At 40.4% G+C, this 12,500-nt stretch overlaps 1 protein-coding gene across 1 annotated transcript in view; it reads left to right on the forward strand.

The window, feature by feature from the left end:
• The window catches only part of LOC137625668 (uncharacterized), a 216,464-nt gene that overhangs the window by 2,630 nt on the left and 201,334 nt on the right, over positions 1 to 12,500 (forward strand). The window contains exons 3-6 of the mRNA XM_068356578.1: positions 8,101 to 8,204; positions 9,738 to 9,858; positions 9,979 to 10,049; positions 11,049 to 11,169. Coding sequence (XP_068212679.1) covers positions 8,101 to 8,204; positions 9,738 to 9,858; positions 9,979 to 10,049; positions 11,049 to 11,169 — 417 coding nt within the window. The remainder of the gene's footprint in view (positions 1 to 8,100; positions 8,205 to 9,737; positions 9,859 to 9,978; positions 10,050 to 11,048; positions 11,170 to 12,500) is intronic.

Raw genomic sequence — 12,500 nt, forward strand, 5'->3', positions numbered from 1 at the left:
ATCAGGAATAAGAAATCTAATAGACCGAAAGTTTTTGTCCAACCAATTATGATGGGAATCAGCAGCTGAACACCAGACAGGAGAACAATACTCAAAACCAGGTAGAGTGAAAGAATGATAACACACCTTCAGAATGGATTGATGAATGAAACTTTTAAGATACTTTCTCAATATACCAATTTTTTGTGGAATTGAAGAAGAAAGAGACCGAATGTGTTTTTCAAAGATGAATTTATCAGTTTTTACTACATTATTTATTTGGGCATTAAGAGGCAGGTTACAGTCAAGAAATACACTTAGATCACGAACTTTACTATTTATCGACACTGAGTCATTATTTATGTTCATTTGAATATCACCCAAGCTTCTCACAGTGTTTCTCTTTCCCATTTAATTCTAGTTGTTTAATTGACATCCATTCTCTAACACTATTAAGGATATGGTTTAGAGTTTCAGTAGTGTCATCTATATCATTTATGGAGAAGTAAGTTTGTGTGTCATACGCAAATAGTTTGAACTTTGCACAATGCTTTTGTAGTAATTTCGATAGACCGATAGCATAGATGCAGAATAAGATTGGGCCAAGTACACTCCCCTGGGGTACCCCTCTGTTTAAGGGTTCATATGATGAATAAGAGTTTACAATTTGCACACCACAATTTCTACCAACCAAGTAGTCTTTTAGGTATTCGAAGTCTTGATCTTCAACGACGATGCACAGTAGATCATTTAGTAGCAGTTCATGCACCACTGTATCAAAAGCCGCACTAAGATTGAGTAATATTAAGATACCACATTTATTTTCATCAATCATTTCCAGCATATCATTTACAACAGAGCAGATGGCTGTCTCTATAGAGTATACATTTCTGCAAGCAAATTGCGTTGTCAGGCAAAGCTACTATTACTTCTAAGTGACTGTCTAGTTCCTCAAGAATTACGTATTCTAGTACTTTTGAAACAAAGGATAGATTTGAAATAGGTCTATTTGAGCTCAATTCCTGGTAATCCACAGTACTTTTCAGAACTGGTGTGACTATAGCCATTTTCTCAGATTTAGGAAACTTACATTCATCAATGCTTGCATTTGCTATTCCCATTATTATTTCGGCTAGACTAGAAAAGTCTCTCTCTCTCCAATTACTTCAGATACTGGCATAGGATCGATTGTTCAGTTTTTTTTTCTTTGCTCTTTTGATAATTCTGGTGATGTAGTCTTCTGTTATATTGTTAAATATCATTAATTTTATCTATGTATCATTAATCTGATGTTGAGTATTTACAAATGACCCGGTTATATTTTCAACTCTGTTTTTAAAGAATACAAGAAAATTATTTGCTAGTTCCTGGTTACTGTATCCATCAGGTAGCTTATTTTCTTTTACATTTCCCATTATACCATTCAGGAGACGATATAACTTATTTATATCTGTTACTGCTTCGAGGATCTTTCTCTTATAGTATTCACTTTTTTTCCTTCTTAGTAGGTAGTTATATTGATGCGCAGCAATTTTGTATTCTACCCAAGTACCTTCAGTTTTTAACCTATTCCACTTTCTTTCTTTACGTCCTTTTTTCCATCTTTTTCACCAAAGTTTCTCCATCAAACCAAGGAGATTGGTCTTTTACAGTTATAGTCTTTTCCATCAGCGGGCACATGGTATCATACTCACTTTATTCTAAGTGGTCGTAAGACAGTTAACACACTTAGCTCCTAACAGACGTTGGTCATCATGATCACAGGGAATGTTGATAGCATCATTTATTTTCTTTGTAACTTCTTCAATAAATACAGTTGGAGAAAAATTTGATATATGTCTAAAGTTTATTTTCTTTACTAATGCATGTTTCTGTAGAGGTAGACTAAACGTAATAAGTTTGTGCACTGGGGAGATAGTACATTTCTCTTCAACATTTATATGACTCAAAACTAGGGCCAACGTATATCCAGTTAAAGTAGTTGTTCAGTGGACATTATTCACTAATTGATATGATTTTAATAACTCACTAAATGCCAAAGCATCAGGATTTGATGCGTCATCCATCCAAAAATAGAAGTCTCCACAAATAACTAATTCATTTTTTTCCATGATAATCATCTCAACGAGAGCACCGAATTCTTCAAAAAAGATACTAGTATTTGTTCTAGGAGGTTTGTAGATTGTTACAAAGGATATTTTTCTGTTTTTTTTGCGTAAAATTTATTTCTATATATTCAAAGCTTGTTACACTAATTCTTTTTAACATTTTGAGATTTGAGTAACCTTTATGAATAAAGTGTCTGATACTCCCACCAGACCTACCTTCTCTCGGTATGTGGAATGTGTGTGTGTGGGGGACGTCATTTCAGTGATCTTAACCTTAGCAAAGTTATTTAACCAAGTTTCAGATAATTATAGTATATCTAAATATTTCTCGTTTATCAATTCTCGAATTTGAATAGTTTTATTACCCATAGATTGTATATTTACATAACCGCAGTTTATGGCGTCCTTAGTATCCATGATCAGTGTTTTCTACTAATATTTTCCATTCCAAGTCATAAACTTTGCAATCCATAGAACTTACTATACAGTCATTTGGTTTGTTTAACTTTGTGCAGTTAATACATTTTGACATTTGCGAATTACACTCCTTGGTATAATGTTTTTCTGAACATTTTCTGCAGACTTTATCATCTTTCTTAGACTTGCAATGGTTTTCAAGAGTCAAGGTCAAGGTCACGAAAAGGTAAAGAAAACGTCCTTTTTTGCCACATCTTGGCCAATGTTTATCCGATTTACATGAAAATCGTCCCAAAAAGTACATAATTCAATTCCCTATTTGTTACATACAACAAGATATGATTATGTCAATATCCTTGTTAGCAGTTTTGGTCAAAGGTCAATGAGCTCAATGAACTTGCAGAAAATGCATGAGAATTAAAGTTTTCAGGCCATGATGACAAATTTCTTTGTGGCAAAAGTGGCGGTAGCAAAGGTATGCGCTCAACAAAGTGCCCATTCTAGGTTGTAAGGACAGTGAGACAAGCGTCACCAACATCAACTGAGAGTTTATTCAAACATGCGTGGGAATATAATACAGGGTGCGGACAGAAAGGTAGCATGGTGTAGGTGCCAATTCAGCTTGAACTTCCCGCCAAAATAGGGCCTATGTGTTTTCTCACATGAACAAATACACGAATTGCAAGTAAACAGAAATATGTAATAAAATAATACATATGTCAAATTGTAGCTCTGAGGGAGCGGAATACATATATATAGGAAGCCATGGTGTGGCAAAAGGAGAATTTAGATAAATAGACAATTTATTGAATTTCTGGACGACAGAGGGAGCAGTGTCCTTACAATTACTCCCCCCCCCAAAGACATCGGGCGGCGTAGAGGGCTGATGATTAATCTTTGTATCTTTTCGGGCGTCGGAGGGTTCCTCTTGTTTTTGAACGGAGGGGCGCGTAGGCGGTCGGCGTAAGGATCTCTTCCTCCCGTCGTCGTTTGTTGATTTTTCTTTCATTGTGCCAGGTCCGGCGGAGGCAGTGTCGCTCCCTTCGAGAAACACTGGTTTCACGCGGTCTATTGAGACCCAGTCTTCTTGGCCATGCACGTCAAGAAGGAAGGCTTTCGTCGTCTTCTTAATTACTCGGTAGGGGCCTCAATAAGGTCTGGTTAGCGGTTGTCGATGGGCGTCGACACGGACAAATACGTACCCGCAGTCATCCAGGTTCTTTGGCTTGAAATGCTTAGTTCTGTCCTGGTAAGTTTTGAAACATGGCCTGAATTTCCTGTCGATGTCCCTAAGATGATCCAGCTGCGTGTCGTCGGTTGATGTGGGAAAGAATTCGCCGGGAACTGCGAGCGCCTCCCCGTAAACCTTTTCGGCAGGCGAAGGATCGCCATCTGCGCGAGGGGAAGTGCGAAGGCCGAGAAGTATCCAAGGAAGTCGTGATTTCCAGTCCCCGTCGGTGCAGCTCGCCATCAGGGACGCCTCGAGGGCGCGATGAGTTCGTTCGACCATGCCGTTTGCCGTGGGGTTGTATGCCGTGGTGCTGGGGAGTGTCGTCCCCATCAGGTTTGCCAGAGCGAGCCATATTTCTGTCCATCGTGATGTCGTCAGGAACGCAAAATCTGCTCACCCAGCTCGACAAAAGGGCTTCGGCGCATGCTTGAGTCATAGCTTCGGTCATCGGCGATGCCTCCAACCACCTTGTGGAGCGATCGATGATCGTAAGCAGGTAGCGAGCAGATCCGGAAGGCGGCAATGGTCCCACGACGTCGATGTGTATGTGACCGAAACGTCTTTTTGGTTAGGGAAAATCACCTACCCCCGATTCGGTGTGACGGCTGATTTTGCTTGATTGGCAGTTGATGTATGTCTTCGCCCATTACCGGGCGTCCTTTTTGATTCCTGGCCAGACGAACTTTTCAGACAGAAGGCGAGCGGTGGTGCGTCCCGAGGGGTGTGAAAGTCCATGGATGATGTCGAATATTTTTCTTCTGCAGGAGGCCGGTATCCAGGGGTGTGGGTGGCCGGTGCTGGTGTCGCAGAGGATAGTTACTCTTGCTGGTCCGAGGGGAATCGCAGTTATCTTGAGCGCGGATGGCCCCGTCAGGTGATCCTGTGCTTCTTGGTCGGTGCGCTGTTCGGATGCAAGATTGGCGTAACCGATTCCCAGGTGGATTGCGTCGATTTCAATCCTTGAAAGGGCGTCCGCGACTGGGTTTTTCTTTCCTGGAACGTAGCATATGGTGCACCCCAATTCGGCGATTGTTGCGAGATGACGTTGTTGTCGGAAGGACCATGCGTCTGTCGATTTTGTGAAAGCGTGTACGAGGGGTTGATGGTCCGTCGCGATGGTGAAGGGTGTGCCCTTCAGGATGTGCCTGAAGTGTCGGACGGCGAGGTAGACGGCGAGGAGTTCCCTATCGAAGGTGCTGTATCTTGTTTCGGCGGGTTTCAATTTCTTGCTGACGAATGCCAGCGATCGAGGAGAACCATCGACGAGTTGTTCCAGCACAGCCCCACAGGCAACGTTGCTGGCATCGGTCGTCAGTCGCAGGGGATCGTTGTCGTCAAAATAAGCCAGGGAGGTGGCTTTCGTGAGGGCATCCTTTGTCCGGGTGAATGCCTGTTGTTAAGGATAACCCCACTCAAGTTTTTTTGCTATCCCTTTCAGGACGTCGTCGAGGGGTGCTAGGGTCTGTGCGACGTTGGGGATGAAGCGCCTGTAGTAAATGACCATCCCCAGGAACTCCTGAAGCTGGCGGGTGGTTGTAGTTATCGGGAACCTTTTGATGGCGTCAACCTTGGTTGTCATGGGTTATACCCTGCACGAGGATACGCGGTGACCAAGAAAGTCCACTCCTTCCGCGCCGAACGTGCACTTGTCGAAACGTACGACCAGGCCGTTCTCCTGTAGGCGTTTGAGGACGGTGCGGACGTGCCTCCGATGTTCATCCTTGGTTTTCGAGAATATCAGGATGTCGTCGACGTAACAGACACAGAATGGTAGGTCGCCCAGAATGGTAGGTCGCCCAGAATGGTAGGTCGCCCAGAATGGTATCCGTTAGTCGTTGGAAGGTCGCCCCGGCATTGCGTAGACCAAAGGTTGAGTATGCGAAGGTATAGGATCCGAACGGCGTCACAATGGCAGTTTTCGGAATGTCCTCCAGAAATACGGGGACCTGGAAGTAAGACTTGAAAAGGTCCATCTTGGTGAAATATTTCGCGCCGTGCAACGCATTCGTTAGGTCTTGCATGTTGGGCAGAGGGTAGTGATCAGGCATCGTGATGAGGTTTAGGCGCCTGCAGTCGCCGCAAGGTCTCCAGGACCCGTCAGGCTTTTTTACCATGTGTAGGGGAGATGCCCAGGGGCTCGATGCTTTCTTACAAATACCCATGCTTTCCATATCCTCAAAGGCGCGTTTGGCATCCTTCAGTTTCTGGGGCGGGAGGCGGCGGAATTTGGCGTGAGTAGGAGGACCTGTCGTCGTGATGTGGATGTAGATCCCGTGCTTGGAGGGGGAACCTGGCGAGTGTCGGAGCTCGGGCTTAAAAACGTCAGGAAATTCTTGTAGGAGGTCGGCGTAGGGGTACGTCATTACGGCAGATATGGACATTGTTGCAGGGCCGTCTTCTAGGGCGCGGGACTGGCAGGTTCCCGTGTCGATGAGACGTTTGTTAGCGACGTCGACAAGGAGTCCGTGGTGAGCGAGGAAATCTGCACCGAGGAGGGGGCGATTGACGTCAGCGATGGCGAAGGGCCAAGAATACGAACGGCCCATGACAGATATTTTCAGGGTCCTGGTCCCATAACATCGTATGGGAGATCCGTTGGCGACGACGAGTGAGGGAGCGTTTTTGTTGGGACCACGGTGTAGGTCGGACTGGGACGGTGGTAACGTTGACTGCATTGCGCCGGTGTCTACCATGAGTCTATGGTTGGAAACGGTATCGAGGATATAGAAACCATTCTTGTTTTGGTTTGCTGCGGCTGCGATGGTGGTAGGTGGATTCTTCTGGCGTCTTCTTCTAGGGAAACTGTATGGTGCCTTATATTTCTTGGCGTCGCTGCCGAACTGTTGGTGGTAGAAGCACCATGCTGGGTTAGTCCTAGGGTTCGGTCGTGTTGGTTGCGGCGGTTTCTTTTTTGCTAGAGCGTTGATCTCGTCGTCCTCAGGGGCCGTTGCTGAGGAGTCTATGGAAGAGCAGCCGCTGAAGGAGGAGAACAAAGACGATACTGATGATGCTCCGAGGCGAGATGCTTTGGAGGCCTCGTGGAGCTTCTGAGCCTTCGACAGGAGTTCGTTCATTGGAAGTGTGTCGGCGTCTGTCAATTGGGCCCTTACGTCCTGTGGTAGGCGTCGAAGGAAGATCTCGTGAGATAGGCTAATTTCACGCCGTCGGCCGTTGCTGTCTGTTTCGGGGAGCATAAGCAAGTCGGTTAACTCGTCGAACGCCTTCACAGGAGAGGTGTCACCCATGGGCTTGCCGGCGAGGTCCAGGACTTTCTGTGACCTTGCTGAAACGGAGAGGGAGTAGATACCGATGAGTTTCGTTCTCAGGTCGTCGTATGAAACTTGGCCGGCCTGGGCGTCGAGCCATGGGGAAATCTTGTCGAATACCTCTTCCGGGATGGAGGTAAGAACAATGTCGGCCTTGACACAGGAGTCACTGAGCCTAGCAACTCGGAAGAGTACGTCTGCTCTCAGGAACCAGGAAGCGGTGTTGTGTTGAGAAAAGGGCGGTAGTTTGACTTTGGGCGTGGAGGCGAGGACTGGGCGCGATGGGTGTGTTGCTTCCGGCATTGTGGTCAGACGACGAGTCGGCGAAGAGGTGGAAGTTGATATGTCGGTTAAGCTCATCCTACTGCCTTACATGCACCGAAGTGTGGGAGAACCAAAGGCTGAAGCTCACGCCTAAGGTAACGGAGTAAAGAGAAGGTAGCACGGCTGTAATAAGTCTTTTAATGGCAAAGCCAAAACCGCTGATGCTCCTTCAACTCCGGGGTCACCAGTTGTAAGGACAGTGAGACAAGCGTCACCAACATCAACTGATAGTTTATTCAAATATGCGTGGGGATATAATACAGGGTGCGGATGGAAAGGTAGCATGGCGTAGGCGCCAATTCAGCTTGAACTTCCCGCCAAAATATATGTTTTCTCACATGAACAAATACACGAATTGCAAGTAAACAGAAACATGTAATGAAATAATACATATGTCAAATTGTAGCTCTGAGGGAGCGGAATACATATACATAGGAAGCCACGGTGTGGAGAAAGGAGAATTTAAATAAATAGACAATTTATTGAATTTCTGGACGACAGAGGGAGCGGTGTCCTTACAAGGTGTTTAATTTAATTATAGAAATATTATTCAAAATAGAATTAATAGTTTTGGTAAATGTGAAAATATTCTGAAATATCACTAAAATTAAATTTTAGAGCAACCATACCAAAATAAAAGGCAAGCAATTTTTCTTTCATTATGAAAAACAGTCTTTATAGAAATTATAATAATTTTCAATTCTCTCTCTCTCTCTCTCTCTCTCTCTCTCTCTCTCTCTCTCTCTCTCTCTCTCTCTCTCTCTCTCTCTTCCAGCGGAAATGAAGCGGCCTACTGAATGTTCTAACTTGGTGGACAATTTCGATAAAACCTATTGGTACCGTATCTACTACAAAGCTTCGGAACCAATGGCAGTCAATGTAAGGAAATGCGTATTTTTAATAATAATAATAATAATAATAATAATAATAATAATAATAATAATAATAATAATAATAATAATAGTAGTAGTAGTAGTAGTAGTAGTAGTAGTAGTAGTTGTTGTTGTTGTTGTATAGCGTACAAAAATTTCTTTTGAACGATTATTGCTGAAATTAGGGTTGTAATATACCTACGGCCGGAAAAAAACGTCCGATGCCTTCGAATATTACATTTTTTTTCACTGCAAAAAAAAAAAAAAAAAAAAAAAAAAAAAAAAAAAAAAAAAAAAAAATCATCCAAGCTATAATAATCAATGGGGTTATACTTTATAACTCAGATGTACCGCTTGCCAGTACGTAGGAGTTTTGATGTTTATTTTTTTTTCTGTGAGATATCCCTGTTCTTAGAGGGTCTAACGAGTTTTCGGTTTATTTGCTGTCGAAATGAATGTTAAATTCAGTAAGAACACATTATTTACTACAGGAACAACGGAAAAAATATAGTAACGGACAGGATAACATTAAAAGAAAAGAAAAAAAATTCTATGGTGAATAATGTTCTTTCACTGAATTTGACTTTTATTTCGACAGCAAATAAGCTGAAACCCCTTTAGACCTTTTAATAACGGGGATTTAGAAATCTAATGGTTTTTGCTTCACTTCGAGATTGATCTGCTCGCAAAAAAAAAACCAAAAAAAAAAAAAAAGAAATGAAAAAAAAGAAAAGAAAAAAACAAACAAACATAAAAACAAACATCAAGTTCCTATGTACTGGCAAGCGGTACAAGCTGAGCTGCGCACGCTAGCCCAATTGATTATTATTTCTCAGATAATCAAGTTTTTTTTTGCAGTTAAATTGAGTGCCATTTTCGAAGAAAACGGAAATTTTTCTATGGAAAACACCCGGTATTTAGTAGAAACGCTTTTTCTGCTCGTGACTATAATAGTCATTCACTTGAATTTGAATTTCATTTTCTTTACATAAGACATCTGGCACAGTGTAAAACCCGGACGTCGGACGTCGGATGCCGTCCAGGAGAATAGAAAATCGCTTGTATCACCGGGAAAGACGCGAAAATACACCTCTTTTATTGTGACTGGTAATGTTCACTGATACTTTCTGTTATTTTCTGAATAAATGTTCGAAAAATATTGGTTTATTTTCATGTTATTGAGAATAATCTCAATCGGACGTCAACATTACACTATCTAACTGCCCGCTATTTTACCCAGTTAGTGTAATGTTGACGTCCGATTGAGATTATTCTCAATAACATGAAAATAAACCAATATTTTTCGAACATTTATTCAGAAAATAACAGAAAGTATCAGTGAACATTACCAGTCACAAAAAAAAAAGAGGTGTATTTTCGAGTCTTTCCCGGTGATACAAGCGATTTTCTATTCTCCCGGACGGCATCCGACGTCCGGATTTTACACTGTGCCAAGACATCTGCGTCTTCTTTCTATGAGGGAAGGGTGACTCATCAAATTGTTATTCAAGTTCTAAAATGACCCTTTCTTTCCTCAAAGGTAATCTGTGAACTTGAAAATCCCGACCCTAATGACAATGGCTGGACAGCTGTATACTATACACCTGATACCAGTTTTCCTGGAAGAAACAACTTTTATGACCTGGGCCGTTTTTTTACGAGTAAGTATCTTAAGAAACTTCATATAGCCATAAGTGATCTACAGAATGGAAAATAATGAAATACGAACGTTTTTCTCGAAGACATTTTAACTTAATAAGTAACTTTTATTCTTACTTCAGGTGTAGAAGTTTTGTATAGTATAACCAAGAACAAAGATGAGGTAGATGTTGATCAACCCTATGTTTTACAGGTAAGAATATTATTCAATTTTAGTCCTTTTCTGAAATTAATGAGCGAAATACGTCTACCTTCAGATTATAAACAGCCAATTTGCGTTAAATTGTGATCATTATATATTTCTAATATTGATGAATTATTTATCGTCACCCGTTTTCATTAAAATTCGCTAATATATACATACTACCATGCGCGCTCTCTCTCTCTCTCTCTCTCTCTCTCTCTCTCTCTCTCTCTCTCTCTCTCTCTCTCTCTCTCTCTCTCTCTCTCTTGTAAATAACATAGATTTGATCAGTCCATAGGAAATCTATTTAGAAACACGAGCATGGTAGGTTTATAATGAAGGACACTTGACTAGGATAATCAGTGCAAAATCCAGCTACATGAATGTGATTTCTGTAACGTTCAGATGCAGTGTACTGTAGCCTATACTCTTAGGCATTTCTGTAATAACCATAATCACGTGATTAATCGAAACCTATTATTGAAAGTCATTCTATCATAACCAATAAGCGCTTGCACTGTGGACGACCAATACTCGTCACTAACAGTAGATAGATTTTCGTACAATAGACATATGTAATTTTTTTTCTTATATATTTGTCTTGTCATATCATTTATTTATTTACGTTTTTTTCACTTTTCATGGCCATTACAAAAGTCTTTTAGCCATTAATGTCTTAATCTTTTCCTTTAACGATTACTTAATTATTAGGAAGGCAGTGTCGTCAGTGCACCCAGTATGTTAAACCATAGGCATAAAAGAAAAGGCTATTTGCAGCAATGATTTAGCTCTTATCTGTACTATTAGCCCATTTTTTAATTGCATCCTTACTTCAGTCTCCTTTCTTCCATCATATTGCATCATATCTCTTAGTTACAAATTTGCAGTATGCCTATAACTTTGGAATTTCCACCAACTACCACCTCGGTGTTGAATGGCCTCCAGGCCCCAAACGTCTAGTCATATTGCCTGAATTACACAAATCTAATCTAATCTAACCCAATCCAGATCCTGATTACTCAAGGATCAGAAACATTCCACGCTACTTATGACGGCTTTGTAGTTGGGGAAACAGGGGACCCTCCCGGTTACGTTCTGCAGAGCGTGGGACAATATCATGGCAATGCAGGTAAGCAGTAGAGTAGGTGGTTCGCATGAACAGGGCTTTCTCTACATAGTTTCGTTCAACTTTCGTCAAGGAACTACTGTTCTTCCAAAATGCATGGAGAAAGGATTCTCAGGGTTTCATTTACCTTGCTAGATGTACTAAGAAAGCTAATTCTCTATTTAAATTGCACTATGAATGTTACTATTAAAGAAATATATATGGAATAATCAGTAGCAATTACAGTATTAAGATCATGAAAAGAGACAAATGAATATATATATATATATATATATATATATATATATATATATATATATATATATATATATATATATATATATATACATATATATATATATATATATATATATATATATATATATATATATATATATATATATATATATATATATATGCATAAAAATCACAGGAAAACGTGATGCTCAGATGCAGAAGAACCACAGGGAAAATGAAAATACGAAATATACGTTTAAGTCCTGACTAGTTTCGTGATACTTCTTCAGAGGACTGATTTATTGAGAGAGGTTTCTTTACATTTTATAGGGAAAGCAAACATACGAACATACATATAGAGATTTAAAGAACAATGACACTCCCTTACCAGCTACCTGGGCTTGAGTCAGGTGTTAAGTGGGCGGAGTCCCCAAGCTCATTAGACACCTGCTAAAAAGGGTAATTTCTAGTGGCAGGTGTCTAATGAGCTTGGGGACTCCGCCCACTTAACACCTGACTCAAGCCCAGGTAGCTGGTAAGGGAGTGTCATTGTTCTTTAAATCTCTATATGTATGTTCGTACGTTTGCTTTCCCTATAAAATGTAAAGAACTCTCTCTCAATAAATCAGTCCTCTGAAGAAGTATCACGAAACTAGTCAGGACTTAAACGTATATTTCGTATTTTCATTTTCCCTATGGTTCTTCTGCATATATATATATATATATATATATATATATATATATATATATATATATATATATATATATATATATATATATATATATATATATATATATATATATATATATATGTATGTATGTATGAAATGATTATGGCTCCCAGGTCTGGGCACCAAAAATATATTATACTATGGCTCGTGCGGATCCTATTCTAAACATTGTAATAATACAAAAATAAATATATTCTATATAAATTACAACACTTTGACAAGAATTTACATAATAACAAAATAAATCATTTGAAATATTAAGTCTGAACAAAACTTAGATTAGGACAAAAATGTTACGATGTGAAAATTATATAATGACTTGACTTTAAATGTTAAATCTGAATAATCCTTCGAACTAGAAAAAAGAAATAACACTTACGAAAATTA

Source organism: Palaemon carinicauda, chromosome 32 (assembly GCF_036898095.1).
Source record: "Palaemon carinicauda isolate YSFRI2023 chromosome 32, ASM3689809v2, whole genome shotgun sequence".
NCBI classification, from domain to species: Eukaryota; Metazoa; Arthropoda; class Malacostraca; order Decapoda; family Palaemonidae; genus Palaemon; species Palaemon carinicauda.